The following is a 17,260-nucleotide window of genomic DNA, read 5'->3' as shown; positions in this document are numbered from 1 at the left end:
AGGTGGATTATACCATACTTCTCTTCAATATGATAGGAAAAGCATCATCTGTCTAGGTGACTACAGAGCCCAAAGCAACAGGGAGGAATTGATTCATAAAGTTCTGGAGGAAGTACAAAGTTATTATAGCTCCAGTCCTCAAATGTTACTTTAAAAGCTATTTCAGGGGGGCACCTGGGTGGCTCAGTGGGTTAAAGCCTCTGCCTTCAGCTCAGGTCATGATGCCAGGGTTCTGGAATTGAGCCCCACATCGGGCTCTCTGCTCAGCAGGGAGCCTGCTTCCCCCCCTCAGTGGGGAGGCTGCTTCTCTCTCTGCCTGTTGCTCCCCCTGCTTGTGCTCCCTCTCTCTGTCAAATAAATAAAATTATACATTAAAAAAATACATGTACACACAAATGTCTATGTCATGACTCAGGTTTTTACCATTTCATTTCTTGTTTATTTTTTCTTTTTGTTTTTTCATTTTAGATACATGTTCCAAAATCCTTTTGCCTTTTGGTTGAGAGGAACCAAAATGAGTAAATTTTGATAGAGAAGGAGGTTGGGGGATATAGCTATTGTCTTGATTGGCCAGAATAGATAGTATTTTAAGCTTTCCTGAGAAAGCTCCCTTTAATTTATTCTTCTCCTTAATTCTAGTTTAGCTATTCATCCCCAGGTTTGAGAAGGCACTTGTTTGATCCTGCCATTTCTGTAGCTAAGTAAATAATAACTCCCAGATAATGAGCAAATATATACAGATGTGTTATGCGAATGGTAAGACACTATACAAAAACGTAAGGTCTTATTTTATACTAACTTGGGAAGTTTTTTTGTTTTTTGGGTTTTTTTAGAGACAGAGAAAGAGAGAGCTCAGGCTCATTAGCAGGGGGGAGGGGCAGAAGGAGAGGGAGAAAGAATCCCAAGCAGGTCCCATGCCTAGAGCAGAGCCTGAAGCTGGCTGACGTAAGATCATGAACAGAACTAAAATCAAGAGTCAGATGTCTAACTGACTGAGCCCTCCAGACACCCCAGAAGTATTTCTTTTTTTTTAAAGATTTATTTACTTGAGAGAATGAGAGTGAGAGAGAGAGAACATGAGAGGGGAGAGGGTTAGAGGGAGAAGCAGACCCCGTGCTGAATAGGGAGCCCAACGCAGGACTCGATCCTGGGACTCCAGGATCATGACCTGAGCAGAAGCCAGTTGCTTAACCAACTGAGCCACCCAGGCACCTCATGCCCAGAAATATTTTTGACAGGTTTTTTTTTTTTTTTTTAAGTAATCTCTACTCCCAACATGGCCCTTGAATTCACAACTCCGAGATCAAGAGTCATATGCTCTACCAACTGAGACAGCCAGGTTGTCACCCCCTACTTTTTTTTGATACTAATTTTTTGAAGTGTCTTCCTCAAGGACAGAGATTACTTTTTTGGATGCTGTCCCATAGTATGGTGAGGTGTAGATGCCGGATTCTCTAATTTGGTGATTCTTAATCTTTTATCTTTTTAAAATATACTGTATTTTTTAAAGAAGTTTTAAATTTACAGAAAAATTGAGCAGATAGTACAGAAAGTCCCCATATAACCTCTCCTTCCCCAGTTACCTTTATTATTGTTAGTATGTATGACACCTTTGCTATAATTAATGAACCAATATTGATACACACTGTAATTACTAAAAATCCATATTCTTTTTTTTTTAAGTTTTTGCCTAAAGTCTTTTCTCTTTTAGAATACCAATCAGCTTAAAACCCACGTTGAGCTGTCATCTTATATCTACATTACACTTAATTGCCACGTCTCCTTAGGTTCTTCTTGGCTGTGGCATTACCTTCATTTTTTGGGTCATAAACTGGGTTGAAAATCTGATGAAAGTTATGGATCCTCTCCACAGAAAATGCAACGTGCTTCAGATGTCTTATTGAAGGGAGGTCCACCCATAAGATATTCAGAAGCACCGGTGTAGGAGGAAAAGGTGATCTTGAAAATATCCCCTCCCCCACATTTGGGCTCAAAGTCAGGTTCTACTTTGACCTTTTTGCGTAGCTGTTTTCCTACATTGGCCTTGGTTTCACCATCTGTGAAATGAAGGGTTTGGTTTACATGATGTCTAAATCCTTTTCTAGCACTTTGGAAGGTGCGCGTCACCTACAATTGTCTACATCAGAGTAACAAAGGCTGATAACAGACCAAGGCAGGTCAGGTCAGGAAAGTAGACGCGCTTATCGATAAAGAGGTTGCAGAGGTTCAGTTCACAAAATCTAGGTTCCACTTTATGTCTTTGTGGATTTTCTAAGTCATTTCCTTCCCCTGAGCTTCAATTTCCTCATCTGCAGAAATGTGAAGGCTCTGTTTCTGGTAGTTATGAACTCCTGGGAACAACAGCGGACAATGTACCTAGGAAGATATCGTGTAAGGAATTACGAGAAGAAAAAAGATGGAGTTGATGGCTTAGTGCACTGGTGAAGGGCGGGCTTAAGGAAAAGGAGACCGAGCTGAAGGCTCTGGAAAAAGGAATATAGTACACACCTTAGGGCTATCGGACCACACCCTCACAGCGCTGGGATCAATTCTACCTACGTGCCAGCCCCGCCCCCCCCATTCCCCTTAGGCTGAAACTAGCCACACTTCTCATGGCAGTCACAGTGCGACGCTTTCCACCGCTCAAGGACCGCGCGCGCTCTCGCGCCGCCACCTCACTGCCACCTCTGCCCGCCCTTAGCTTCCTCCGATTGGTTCTCGCTAAGTGACGCAAGTGGTTCTTATTCCACCCACATCACTTCCCAGGGTTCCGCCCCACCTCCTCTTTGCTTCTCCCGACTCGCGTGGCAACCTAACCTGCCCTCGTCTCTGCTGCGCCGGGGGAGCCGGGAGAGCAAGTTAAACCAGGAAGGCGCTGGCTTGTGGCGCGCACGCGCACGCACGCACGTACGCCGGCGGCCGGCGGGGCGGCACGCTCGCGCCCGGGCTCGCCGCGCGCCGCGCCAGAGGCTCGTGCACTCGGCAGGTTGGGCTGCGGCGGCGGCAGCTGTGGGAGCTGAGGCACTGCGCGTGAGAGGTCCCAGTCGCGTCTGTGGCTCCAGTTCCGCCATCCTCCGCTTCTCTCACCCCAGTCTCGGTGCCGGGTGCGGAGAAGGGAACGGCGCTAGTGTTGGGAACCTCGAGCCCACCCCTGGCTGCTTCCGACACCGCCATCCTTCCTTTCCCAGCCGCGGGCCTCGCTCGGTGCTAGGCGACTCTGCGGGGAGGCGGCGGCGACCGCTGCCAGTCTTTGGGGAGGAGTCCTGCCCTGCAGCCTTACTCCGCAGCGGGGCCCTAAAGGGTCCGAAAGAGCTCGGCTTCGGTCTTTCCTCCCTCCTATTTCGTCAACCGATTGGAGCAGCGTCAGTCCGAGAGGTCTCTGGGCTGAGGCGGCGGCAGCTCCTCCGGCTCCATCATGTCCGCGGGCGGAGACTTCGGGAATCCGCTGAGGAAATTCAAGCTGGTGTTCCTGGGGGAGCAGAGCGGTGAGTGTGCGGCTCCCCCACTCCTGGCAGCTGGCCGTGGCTTCCCCGCACCGCCCCCAGTGCGGCCCTTCTGTCGGCGAAGGCTGTCTCCCCGCCTCGCGTTCGCGCTCCGTGCTAGCCCGCAGCGCTGCCTGTGTTTGCCGACCCCTCTTAGCCACCAGTTCCTCTTCGTCTTGATCCTTCGGTCAGATTTTGATCCTTCCGTCCCCCGCTCCGATGCCTCCTTTCCCCGCAGCCCGGGCCTCTCCTGTCGATCTACGCCCCCCCCCACCCCCCCGCCCCAGGCCTCACCCGGCCCAGCCCCAGCCTGCTGTCCATCCCTTTCTTTCTCCCGTCCCAGTTGTCTCACCAACCGTAGCCCCCTTCCTTGAGCCCCACCCTTATTCTTGGCTTTTATCCCAGTTCGCCAGCTCTACGAAGGCCCACCCCGGGAAGCCCCACTCCAGGGATCCGACCCTCTTCAACCTTGGACAAGGAGGGTGGGGGGATTAGGGCGTTGTTTTCCCTAGAGACTTGGCCTTGGGAAGTGCAGATCTGGTGGGAGGTGGGAAGTGGGGGTCGTAGAAATTCTTGGATTGTTTTCAGTTGGGTGGGGAATTAGTTTGGGATATGGAGGGTGCATGTTTGAATTGGAGGCGACTTGAGGATGGAGTGGTTGGGGAATAAGAGGGGTGGTGGTGGCAGTGGCAGTGGCGATTTTTGCTTCTTGGGTTAGGCTGCGCGTTATTGGAAAACCTCATTTTCTTCTCATGACTTTGATCCCTGACAATTCTTTTGGCACTGTTGATGCTTTCCCGGTCTCTGCCAGATGCTATGTCATGATCGTTTTACTTGGAATTTTTCACATCTAACCTCTCCATTTTCTCCTTTCAACATGAAGCAGTGTCTGTTTCTCTTTATGGTGGTGCAAACAGGAATTACTGGAGAAATGTTAATTATTCCACTTCTTTTGAGTGTTTTCCAGTTTATATTTAGGATTCCTGTGAGAGGCCTGAGAATAACAAACATCTTTGTTTTGTAGGATTTCCTTTTGGGCTAGAGAGTAATGGAGTAAGAGTAGAATAGATTCATCATCTACTTATCTAAATTAGATTTCAGTATGTAATACCGTTTCGTCTAAATGACCCTTTTTGCTTAATATTTCATAGTATGTGGTGAGTGGAATGATCTTACCTGATCAGGCTTCTGCTGTTGCTTACTTTGTATTATATACAAGATCCTAGTTTTGTGATGGTTTTCTCTAAAATTGTTTCTGGTGATTCCAATTTCATGCTGAATTATGAAAGTTGGCACTGGACAGTGTAGAGATTATCGTCCTCCTTTGTTTTTCTCACATATTTCATGATGGTCTTTAAAATTCAGACATTGAGAGGTTAGTCCTCCCAAGTCATCCTCAGACATTGAGTTAACAGCTAAGTACCTTAGGTTAGGCTGTAGAGAAGCCAATTTCTTTTGATTGGAAAGCAGATAACTTACAAATTCAGAGCTTTTCCTACTACCTTGAACTGTTTATAGTAATATATATGACATTAAAATAGGTTAACATTAGTTGCAAAATTGCTTCCTGTTGGAGCTGAGAAATCATTTTTTTTATTTTCAGTATGTAATCTTTACCTCCTTCCTTCTTACCAAGGAAAAATATAGTTTCCTCTTTGCTTATGAATTTTCCTGAAGCAAGTATACGCTTGTTTCTTGATGTAACTTGGTAAGATCCATGAGGGTGATCCTAGTCTAGGTATTTTATAGCAATTTCAGGACAATGCCATGCATAAAATACAGTGTATTGGTCATTATTGATAAATAGGATCTAAAGTGCTTATTGTGGACTCTGGGGATGTTATTGCTGGCCTTATGTTGTGATGCAGAGCTATTTAGATTGCATGAAAAATCCATTAATCTCTGTCTTAGGAAGATTGTGAGTAGTGATCATAACTTCAGTATCTGCAGGTTTCTTTTGAATTCCTTAAGTAATTATTTTCTAATTCACATTGCAGAGTTTGGTGGCTTTTCATTTTTTACTTTATGTCTTGACAGCATCCCCCTCCACACACACATAGTTCCTGAAGTCATGTTAGATTTTTTTTAATGGACATTATTTTTTTGGAATGGTTTTAGGTTTACAGAAAAGTGAGATCGTGCCAAGGGTTCCCGCATAGCCCCACCCAGTTTCCCCAGTATTCTTTTTTTTTTTTTTAAAGTTTTATTTATTTATTTGACAGACAGAGATCACAGGTAGGCAGAGAGGCAGGCAGAGAGTGAGAGGAGGAAGCAGGCTCCCCGCTGAGCAGAGAGCCCGATGTGGGACTCGATCCCAGGACCCTGAGATCATGACCTGAGCCGAAGGCAGCGGCTTAACCCATTGAGCCACCCAGGCGCCCTCCTCAGTATTCTTGTATATTACATTTGTTATAATGAGTGAGCCAATGTTGATATGTTATTTTTAACTGAAGTCCATAGTTTATTCAGATTTCCTTACTTTTTATCTTTTTTGTTTGTTTTAAGCATTCAGTTCAGGATACCACATTACATTTAGTTGTCTGTGTCTCTTTAGGCTCCTCTTAGGTGTTTTTTAAAGGACTGTGTTTACATGATTTTTAATTCTGTGGAACTGTGAGGTCAGTTATCTTTTAAGGCCAGGTAATGCCATTTGATAGCTTTGACAATGGAAGATTGATCTTTGTTTTCATGGGCAGTGTCTGTAGTTTCCTTATGCATTAGTAAAGATCTGTAGAACCCATGTCATCTTGATGTAACTCTTCATGAATTATTTATTTTTAGGTTTCAGAATTCCACAATTCAGCTTTCAAAAATGAATCTGTGGCAAAGCATTTACCACATTTATAAATGGTGTGTGTGTGTGTGTGTGTGTCTTACCCACAACAGAATGCAAGTCCCATGAAGATTAAAACTTACTTTTTGTTCATATATTCCCCAGTGCCTAGCGTACCAGGCTCATAGTAGGTACTCAGAAATATTTGGTAAATGAGTGGTGGTTGAATCTACTAGGAACCAAAGCTGTATCAATCTTTGCTATGGTGGAATCTATGTTTTTACCTTATGCTGTTAATAGTTTAACAATAGCATTTTATACCTCCATTATTTGATTGTATGCAGGGGTACTCTAGATGCTGGAGGGGACAGGGAACCCAATAATAAACGCTCTCTCCCTTTTGCTTAAAAAAAATAGGACCAGAATTTTGCACTTTTGTGTTGAGCAAAATTAGTTTTGTTTAAAGATACTGTTAAATTATTTTCTATTAGCATAGCACCTAAAAATAAGTCAAATGACATTAAAGATGTGTTCAAGGAATTGCTTTGGGGTTTAGTAGACTTCTATTTAGCTTATTAAAAATTAAAAATTAGGGTTCTGTCTCTGTAAACAAAGATGAATTGTTTCAGCATATGAAGCTTCAGACTGAGTTAATGGTAAACACATCAGTGTTGGCAGTCTTTTTACAAACTCTTAGGGTCTCTTTATATTTCAGTAGTATATCTGATTTAATAAAGGGATGTGGAAGTACACAGTTTAAATCTGAGGTTTCCTTGAGAAATCTTTTTTGTTGCTACCTCTGGCTCCTCTTGTAAAATGCAGAGGCATTTTTAGGGTTGCCATTCATGTTTTATATTAGAAGATTACTACAAACAAATGTTACAAAATAGGGTTACAAATTAGAAAGCATAATCTCAGGTAGAAGCACATACCTGACCTCCTACTGCTTAGGTTTTCACTTTATGTTACCCTTTTTACATCAGTTCTTCTGAATTAAAATATGGTAGGTAGGGAAAATGTGTCTTACCATCAGAGACCAGGAGTACTGAACAGTTTAGATTGGTTAGATCAGTGATCTTAAACTTTTTCTTCTCAAGATCCTGTTACCTGTTATGCTTTTACAAATTGTTGAGACCCCTAAAGAACACTGTTTATATGGTTTATATAAATATTTACTGTATTGAAAGTGAACAACATTTAAAAATACTTAATTCAGTGGCGCCTGGGTGGCTCAGTCGTTAAGCCTCTGCCTTCAGCTCAGGTCATGATCCTGGGATCCCGGGATCCCGGGATCCTGGGATCCTGGGATCAAACCCAGCATTGGGCTCCCTGCTCAGCGGGAAGCCTGCTTCTCCCTCTCCCACTCCCCCTGCTTGTGTTCCTTCTCTCTCCCTGTGTCTTTCTGTCAAATAGATAAAATCTTTAAAAAATATATTTAATTCATTAAAAAATATTAGTTTTATTTATTTATTTTTTGGGGGAAAGATTTTATTTATTTGGCAGAGAAAGAGCACAAGTAAGCCCAGTGGCAGGCAGTGGGAGAAAGAGAAGCAGGCTCTCTGCTGAGCAGGGACCCTGATGCAGGGCTTGATCCCAGGACCCTGGAATCATGCGCCAAAGGCATCTGCTTAACCAACTGAGCAACTCAGGCGCCCCCAAAATATTAGTTTTAAGTCCATTATATGAAAGAACCATTCTCCAAACAAAGATTTAGTGAGAGTGGCATTGCTTTACATATTTGCAAATCTTACTTTTTAAGTTTTTTCTTCTTCTTTTTTAAGATTTTATTTATTTATTTGACAGAGAGTATAAGCAAGGGGGAATAGCAGGGAGAGGGAGAAGCAGGCTCCCGCTGACCAGAGAGTCCCATGTGGGGCTCCATCCTAGGACCCCGGGCTGAAGGCAGGCAGTTAACTCACTGAGCCACCAGGTGTCCCTACAAATGTCTTTGACTTATTAGAAGACATCCGGATTCTCATAGATCCTTCTGCATTCAGTCTACTGTAATAACACATGTATAGATTCTGCGAAGCTCCACTATTTACTCATGAGAGAATGAGAATGAAAAATCAAATAACATCAAATGTAATGAAAATGATTTGACTCCCAAAGGGTAGTGGACCCCCCACTAAAGGGTCCTGGGAATCCTGGCAGTCCGTGGGCCACACTTTAAGAACTGTTGTTAGATGATATTAAGCCTTTTGTACTATGGAGCTTCATATTGCAAGTTAGGGCAATCAAGAAGAATGTTTTCCATACCTGGTTTTGGAGCCTTAAAACTAAACAGTAGAACTAGTGATTAAGAGCACATGGTCTGGGTTTTATATTTTAGCACTGGCCACTGACTTTGGACAAATTAGTTGACCTCTCTATGCTTCAGTTTCCTTATTTATAAAATAAAGGTAATAGGAACTATTGTGTGGAGTTACTTTGAAGATTAAATTAGTTAGTAAATGTGAAGCATTTAGAAGAGTGCCTGGCACATGGGAAGTTCTCGGTAATTAGTTAAACAAATTTTATTTTTTTAAAAAGATTTTATTTATTTGACAGAGAGAGAGAGATCACAAGTAGGTAGAGAGGCAAGCAGAGAGAGAGTGAAGCAGGCTTCCTGCCGAGCAGAGAGCCCAGTGCGGGGCTCGATCCGAGGGCCCCGGGATCCTGACCTGAGCTGAAGGCAGAGGCTTTAACCTACTGAGCCACCCAGGTGCCCCTAATAAAATTTTTTTTAAAATATTTATTTATTTGAGAGAGAGAAAGTGAGACAGAGCATGAGTGAGGAGAAGGTCAGAGAGAAGCAGACTCCCCATGTTGCTGAGAGCCCGATGCAGGACTCGATCCTGGATCTCCAGGATCATGACCTGAGCTGAAGGTAGTCGTCCAACCAACTGAGCCACCCAGGCGTCCCCCCTAATAAAATTTTTAAAATAAAATATTTATTCTTTTTTTCCCCCTTAGATTTTATTTATTTGTCAGACAGAGAGAGAGAGTGGGAGAGAGCGGGCACAAGCAGGGGGAGCAGCAGGCAGAGGGATATGGAAGCTTTTCACTGAACAAGGAGCCTGACATGGGACTGGATTCCAGAACCCTGGGATCATGACCTAAGCTGAAAGCAGATACTTAACTGACTGAGCCACCCAGGCATCCCTGGTTTAACAAATGTTTATGTAAAATTACTATGCTATGAAGTGATTTAGTAGAGCATAAGCTTAAAGAAATTTACATTTTATAGGGAAAGAAAGATAGAATATCTAAAACAGTATAGTGTGATAAGTACAGTTGCTTAGAAAAATAGAGTTAAAAGGTGTAAAGAAATGACCAGAGCATGGAGTTCTAGGGAAGACACTGTATAAATCATTATAAATGACTAACCGATTTTTAGCTGAAATTCTTGAATGAGAGCATTCCAGAGTTGGAGGAGACTTTGAGAAGTCACCTAATCCATTTCTTTTAGGGCTTTAAAACTGGATCACTTTCCCCCCCTCTAATTTTATGTATTTGTTTATTTAAGAGATAATATTGATTTACTTGAGAGAGAGAGCGTGCACACACTCACGCGAGTGGGCATGCAGGCACACAGAGGGAGGGGCAGGCAGTGAGAGAAACTGACTCCCATCTAGGTGATTAGTCTGTCTCAGGTCTCCATCTCCTGATCCTGAGATCATGACCTCAGGTAAAATCAAGAGTTGGGTGCTCAAAGCAAAATGAACCACCCAGGCTCATTTATTTATTCTTATATAACTTTATTCTTATTATTTCTTTAAGATTTTATTTATTTGTTTGAGAGAGTGCTCACACATAGGGTACCCACGGGCCTCCATCACAGGACCCTGAGATCATGATCTGAGCTAAAGGCAAATGGTAAACCAACTGAGCCACCTTGCTGCCCTCTAACTTTATTTATTTATTTATTTATAATATTTTATTTATTTATTTGACAGAGAGAGAGAGATCACAAGTAAGCAGAGAGGCAGGCAGAGAGAGAGGAGAAGCAGGCTCCCCACTGAGCAGAGAGCCCGATGCGGGGCTTGATCCCAGGACCCTGAGACCATGGCCTGAGCTGAAGGCAGAGGCTTAACCCTCTGAGCCACCCAGGCGCCCCCTAACTTTATTTTTAATAGGTAATACAAACATAAAAAGTGTACTTAGAAAACTTACTACCACCCTGTTCTTGTGACTCCATTCTCCACTCCACCCCCTCCTCCTTTAGTAGTTACACATACTGTTTTTTGTGTATATTCTGGGATTTCTTATGCAAATGCAAGCAAATATGAATATAATTTCTTATTCTCTCTTACATAAGATGTATCAGACTCCACACCTTTTTTTGCTTAGTGTGTATCCTAGGGTTTTTTTCATATTATTAGTACATATGAAAACAGCTTTCCCATTCATTTTGTTAGTTTGTTTTTTGAATAAAATTAACCACGCAGAAGAGTTTGGACTTCATCCCAATGTGGAGCTCGATCCCATGACTCTGAGATCATGACCTGAGCTGAAATCAAGAGTTGGATGCCTAATGACTGAGCCATCCAGGCTCTCCCCTGTTCCATTTTCATAGCATTATCATCTATTCTGTTGAGGTGGGAGAAGGACCTGTTCCACTTTGTGGAACCATGGAGGGAATGTAAGAGGGTGTCAGTCTACCTTTTAAACAGACTTTGGTTTTTATCACCACCTTTATCCTTATTTCTAGATACACTTGGTGCGAGTGATTCCTGAACCATTTAGGGGGTTCTTTAGCACAAATCAGATTTTTTCTTAGCTTTCTCTATTGTCAGTTTAAAATTGGCCTTTATAGAACCTATTAGATTAATTACTGCCTTGCCATTTACTTTTTACCTTCTAACTTGGATGATTTAAGTTTTCTGAGAACCAGTACTTTTAGAAGTTTAGAATTGCTTAGGGTTTTCTGTTTCTGTTCTTTTTTCTTTTTCTTTTCAAATTTGAGTTTTTTATTATTTTTTTAAGATTTTATTTATTTATTTGACAGACTGGTAGTGAGAGAGCACAAGCAGGGGAAGAATGCGGATCTCCATTCAGGACCCTGAGATCATGACCTGAGCTAAAGGCAGATGCTTAACTGACTGAGCCACTAGGTGCCCCCCCCTTCTTTTAAAAAAAAATACATTTTATAAAATTAAAACCAATTCAGGGTGCCTGGGTGGCTCAGTGAGTTAAGCCTCTGCCTTCGGCTCAGGTCATGATCTCAGGGTCCTAGGATCGATATCATCTGGCTCCTCTGCTTAGCAGGGAGCCTGTTTCCCCTCTCTTTCTGCTTGACTCTCTGTCTACTTGTGATCCCTGTCTGTCAAATGAATAAATAAAATCTTGAAAAACAAAACTAACTAATTTGTAACCATATTCATAGTAGCATTCATATTAGCCCAAAGATGGAAGCAACCCAAGTGACCATGAATGGATGAAGGGATAAATAAAATATTTTATATATATATACAATGAAATATTATTCAGCCTTAAAAAGGAAGGAAATTCTGATACATGATGCGACATGCCTGGATCTTGATGACATGCTGAGTGAAATAAGCCAGTCACTAAAGGACAAATACTGCGTGTTACTTTAAATTAGCTTACAGTAAGCAGTACTGTTATCCCGTCCTGCCATTGTGACGTTGCATATACCCAGATACCCTAATAGGCTTGGCTTTTGAGATGAAGTCTAAAATCTCCTGCATGGGTTAATTTTATAGTCCTGTTTGTACTCTCCTATCTCTAGTCTTATTCCTGGCATTCATTTTTTACCCTTTATTGTTAGGCCTCCTTATGCTATGTTACAAAAAATTGTTTTTAATCATCATTAAGGTGTTACATCCTATGGGGAATGCAAGTCTTCCATTCTTAGAATCATAGAACCTTAAATATCCTTTATCCATTTAACAGATGGTCATAGTATGCCAGGCATGGAGCTAGGTCCTGGGGGACATAGTTGTTAATAAATCAGATATTATCTCTGTTTTCTTCTTGCTTAACAGTCTAGCAGTAAATTAGGTTTAAATCTTTTACATTTTTCTGTACCTTCCAACCTCTGTTCTTGAACCATTCCTCCAGCCCATCCTTTACATTATCAGAATAAACTTTATAAAAATGTAAATCAAAGTAACTTCCTTAAAAACATTGTGAATGTACTTATTTCCACTGAATTGTACATTTATAAATGGCCTATTTTATGACATGTATAGTTTATCACAGTAAAAATTTTAATTTTCAAAAAACTCAAACCTACTTTTAAAGTTTATTTATTTAGTCACTTTTAGAATAAAGTCAACTTTGAAAATAAAACAGCCAGTTATTTCAGTAAAACTGATACATAAACCAGCAAAATGAGTTTATTCAGAATAGCAGATTGGGATAGGCAAGCCATCATGAACCATAGGCAAGTCTGGAGAACAAATGAGAGAGGTGCTCTTTTATAGACAAGGGAAATGGGGAGAGGCTGTTACAAACAATGTCCATTGGAATAAACTGGGTGTTTGAAGCATAGTGACTTAAAAAAAAAATTAACATACATGTGTTACTTCCCCCAGCGCTACAGGTCTGTGAATCATCAGGCTTACACATTTCACAGCGTTGGCTGAGTTGTGACAGTCTTTTATTGGCTGGGGTGTTGCTAGGCAAGGAGGAAATCTTCCTTCATCCTTCTAGGGTAGTAAAGTAGGCTTGTTAGGAATGCAGGGTAAGTAAATCTCTTCTTGGTGGGTCTGCAGAGGGCTGCAGTGACTGGTAGGGCATGAGAGCACCCCCTTCTGGCCTCCTAACTCCATTTTAAATGAGGTTTCTGTTATTTTTTTCCCCCTTTACATTAAGATCTTTCTCTGAAAGCTAGGAGCCCAAACCTGAAGGTAACCAGCTAAATAGGTTAAAAGACCAAGGGTCATTAGGTGAAATTTCTTGTAACCAGTGGGTTTGTTTCCTTTTCTTGTGTAATTGAATTTCTACTTCTCCAGATACATTTATCCATATGCAACAGGTGGTATTTGCTATTGCACAGATGCCTCCTTGTTCAGCAAGCAGATAATCATGTCATTATCCAGAGCTACTTTAGCTAGTGATTCAGGGATCATTATTGGACTGCTGTTGCTTTGCCTGTGACTGTCCTAAAGTTAGAGATTTCTGATGATGCATTCCTTGGCTCTTATTCCAGCCCAAGGAGAAAGCTCTTTATATGCAGGCACACCTGGAGTCATATAGTCCTCCTGCAAGTTCCTTTTTAAGGTAACTGTGGAGGTTTAATGGGGTGAATCAGTGTCAGGTTTATGATTTATTGTGGATGTTGATGGGGACAGTTAAAAGTCCCAATAAGCATTGATCTCCAGTTTGGCAGCTATCTGAACATTTTTTTGCCCATGGGAAATGGCATCTACTAAAATGAAACCAGTTGGAGCACAGAGGACTCCAGCTACAGTATGGTTGTTTATAGATCCATTAGCTGGCATATCCAGATTGACCTTTTCCAAGCCAGGGATTAGAAGAATTGGGATGTCATTCTGTGAGCTACCGCCCCATGCTAACGGGGTCTTTTCTAAAAGTCTTGCAAAAAGGAGTTAGCCAGTTTGTATTTCTCTTGAATGTAGGGTAACAGATCATTGGAAAAATTGCCTACAGATAAGACCAAGGAATCTCTGACATTATGAACAGATTAGAGTTTTTGGTGATGGATCCAGCAGTCAGAAAGGTTCCCCCCTTTTGTAGTAGATTGAGGAATATGGGTAAGATCATTGTCTTTCCAAAAAAGAGAGAGAGAGAGAAATAAGAAGCAGCAGCAAGAAAAAAGTGTATAGACCTGGTTCAGTCATTTTGGAAAAGCTGTCTCCTTCTCTGTCATGTGCTTCTACTCCTGGAAGTCTTTCAGGACACCAGTTGGTGTGCAGGTCCAGTCAGGCCTTGGTGCTTTCTTTAAAGGTGATATATGAATCCAAGAATCTGTCCTTGGAGTTTGGTGGCACAAGATGGTGCAAGGGTTGGTTAACAGTATCTGTAAGGGCCTTTCCAATGGAGTTGAGTCTTTTTGGGGATGTCTTTTCCAATAGATGAAATCTCCAGGCTGTAGATTCTGACATCTGATGAGGCTTTCGTCCTCCAGGACTGAACTGTAGAAAGATTGTCCTACCGAAGTATAATTGTTCTCTATGGATTTGATGAGGTTTTTGCAAAACTGAAGTATATTCCCTTTTATCAGCTGTGGATCAAAGGAGGTAGGCTCTAGGTGCATAGGGCAGGCTGCTATAAGGAAGATTAGATTCTCATTGAACTTGAGGAAATATATATATAGTCATGAAAATCAAGAATATTTAATAAGAGCTTAGGAATTCTGGAGGGATCAAGTAGGGGAAAAAAGTTAAATGCTTCAGTCTTTGTTGGAAAGACACACTTTATAAGATTGCTCTAAGTTATACATTACTTAAACAAGAGGAGGGGATAAATCTGGAAACAACATTAAAGCACCCAGTGTTCCATTAGAGTTTTAGGCATTCTCACTCCGTGCAGTGTTATGATCTTAAAGTTTTCAAAAACCTATATTCTAGAGTATTATCAAATTTCTTTCTTGTGAATCTCTGAGAATGGACATTTTTTTGTAAACTATCAGAGTGAAACAATAATTGTAAATGATGAAAGTCTTTAAAGTGGCCACAAAGATCTGATGAGAGTTCACATACATGTACCAAAAAAAAAGATGCAATTAACAAGTAAATTTGGGGGGCGCCTGGGTGGCTCAGTGGGTTAAAGCCTCTGCCTTCAGCTCAGGTCATGATCCCAGGGTCCTGGGATCGAGCCGCGCATCGGGCTGTCTTCTCCGCAGAGAGCCTGCTTCCTCCTCTCTCTCTCTCTCTCTGCCTGCCTCTCTGCCTACTTGTGATCTCTGTCTATCAAATAAATAAATAAAATCTTTTTTTTTTAATAAATAAAATCTTAAAAAAAAGAAAAGAAAAGAAATACAGCCTAAAGAAGGCTCGGTATTTTTTTCTTTTTCCTTTTACTTTTTATTTTATTTAAACTGAGTTATTTAACATATAGTGTATTATTAGTTTCAGAAGTAGAGTTCAGAATTCATCAGTTGTATATAAGACCCAGTGCTCATTACATCACGTTCCCTCCTTAATGCCCCTCACCTACTTACCACATCCCCCTAGCCCTTTCTAACAACCCTGTTTGTTTCCTGTGATCAACAACTCATGGTTTCTCTCCCTTTCTGATTTCATCTTTTTAAATTTTTCCCTCCCTTCTGTGATCCTGTTTTGTTTCTTAAATCCCACTATGAGGCAAATCATGATGATTGTCTTTTCTCTGATTGACTTATTTTGCTTAGCATATAATACCCTCCAGTTCCATCTGTGTCGTTGCAAATGGCAAGATGTCATTTTTTTGGATGGCTGGATAATACTCCATTGTATATATGTATACACCACATCTTCTTTATCTGCTCATCTGTAGTTGGACATCTGGGCTCTTTCTATAGTTTGGCTATTATAGACATTGCAGCTATAAACATTGGGATGCATGTGCCCCTTCAGATCACTGTGTGTGTATTTTTGGGCTAAATACCTAGTAGTACAGTTGCTGGGTCGTAGGATAGCTCTATTTTTAACTTTTTGAGGAACATTTGTACTGTTTTCCAGAGTGGCTGTACCAGCTTGTATTCCCTCCAGCTGTGTAAGAGGGCTCCCCTTTCTCCACATCCTCACCAAATATCTGTTGTTTCCTGACTCTTTAGTTTTAGCCATTTTGACCAGGATGAAGTAGTATCTCATGTGGTTTTGATTTGTATTCCCTGATGCCATGTGATGTTGAGCATTTTTTCATGTGTCTTTTGGCCACTTGGATGTCTTTGGAGAAATGTCTGTTCATGTCTTCTGCCCATTTCTTGACTGGATTATTTGTTCTTTTGGTGTTGAGTTTGTAAGTTCTTTATAGATTTTGGATACTTTCCCTTTACCTAATAAGACTTTTCCAAATATCTTCTCCCATTCTGTCAGTTGTCTCTTTTGGATTTGTTGACTGTTTCTTCTGCTGTACAAAAGCTTTTTATCCTGATGAAGTCCCAATAGTTCATTTTTGCCTTTGTTTCCCTTGCCTTTGGAGATGTGTCTAGCAAGAATTAGCTGTGGCTTAGGTCACAGAGGTTACTGCCTGTGTTCTTTAGGATTTTGATGGATTCCTATCTTAAGTTGAGGTCTTTCATCCATTTTGAGTCTGTATTTGTGTATGGTGTAAGGAAATGGTCTAGTTTAATTTTTCTGCATGTGGCTGTCCAGTTTTCTCAACACCATTTGTTGAAGAGACAATTTTTTCCATTGGATATTCTTTACTGCTTTGTCAAAGGTTAGTTGACCATAGAGATGAGGGTCAATTTCTGGGTTCTCTATTCTGTTCCATTGATCTTTTTGTCTTTGTGCCAGTACCATACTGTCTTGATTACAGCTTTGTAATAGAGCTTGAAGTCCAGAATTGTAATGACATCAGTTTTGATTTTTTCAACATTCCTTTAGCTCTTTGGGTTCTTTCTGGTTGCGTGTAGATTTTAGGCTTATTTATTCCAGCTGTGTGAGAAAGTTGATTTTTTTTTTTTTAAGATTTTATTTATTTATTTGATAGAGATCACAAGTAGGCAGAGAGGCAGGCAGAGAGAGACAGTGGAGGAAGCAGGCTCCCTGCGGAGCAGAGAACCCGACATGGGGCTCGATCCCAGGATCCTGGGATCATGACCTGAGCCGAAGGCAGAGGCTTTAACCCTAACCCACTGAGCCACCCAGGCGTCCCTAGGCTTAGTATTCTTATTTGACAATGTTTCTTATATAATATAATATATTGAATAATTTGTATAACATCTCTCTGTATAAGGAGAGAGAACAAATCTTTTGAGATACTCCAAGGACCCTCTGGAAATTCTCAAAGTTAGTTCAAGGTCAAAAAAACTTCATGTAGAATTTAAATTTGGGGAAGTTTGTCAAGAATATTGAAAGATTTGGACATTTGGCTAAATAGGATCAGA

The 17,260-nt window shown here is 41.4% G+C and overlaps 1 protein-coding gene across 3 annotated transcripts in view; it reads left to right on the top strand.

Annotated features, from left to right (window-relative positions):
- RAB6A (RAB6A, member RAS oncogene family) overlaps positions 1-17,260 on the top strand; it is a 116,920-nt gene that overhangs the window by 27,444 nt on the left and 72,216 nt on the right. For 2 of the 3 annotated variants that reach the window (XM_013064337.2, XM_004768084.3), the window contains exon 1: positions 3,295-3,485. The exons of the other annotated variant lie outside the window; for it this stretch is intronic. In XM_013064337.2, coding sequence (XP_012919791.1) covers positions 3,416-3,485 — 70 coding nt within the window. In that variant the 5' untranslated portion in view covers positions 3,295-3,415. Of the gene's footprint in view, positions 1-3,294; positions 3,486-17,260 lie in introns of those variants that run through there. 3 annotated transcript variants of the gene reach the window in all.

This window comes from Mustela putorius, unplaced genomic scaffold (assembly GCF_011764305.1).
Source record: "Mustela putorius furo isolate JIRA1106 unplaced genomic scaffold, ASM1176430v1.1 tig00003987_pilon_pilon_pilon, whole genome shotgun sequence".
Taxonomy (NCBI): Eukaryota; Metazoa; Chordata; class Mammalia; order Carnivora; family Mustelidae; genus Mustela; species Mustela putorius.
The sequence above is the reverse complement of the archived record's forward strand: the minus strand, read 5'-3'. Positions and strand labels throughout refer to the sequence as shown.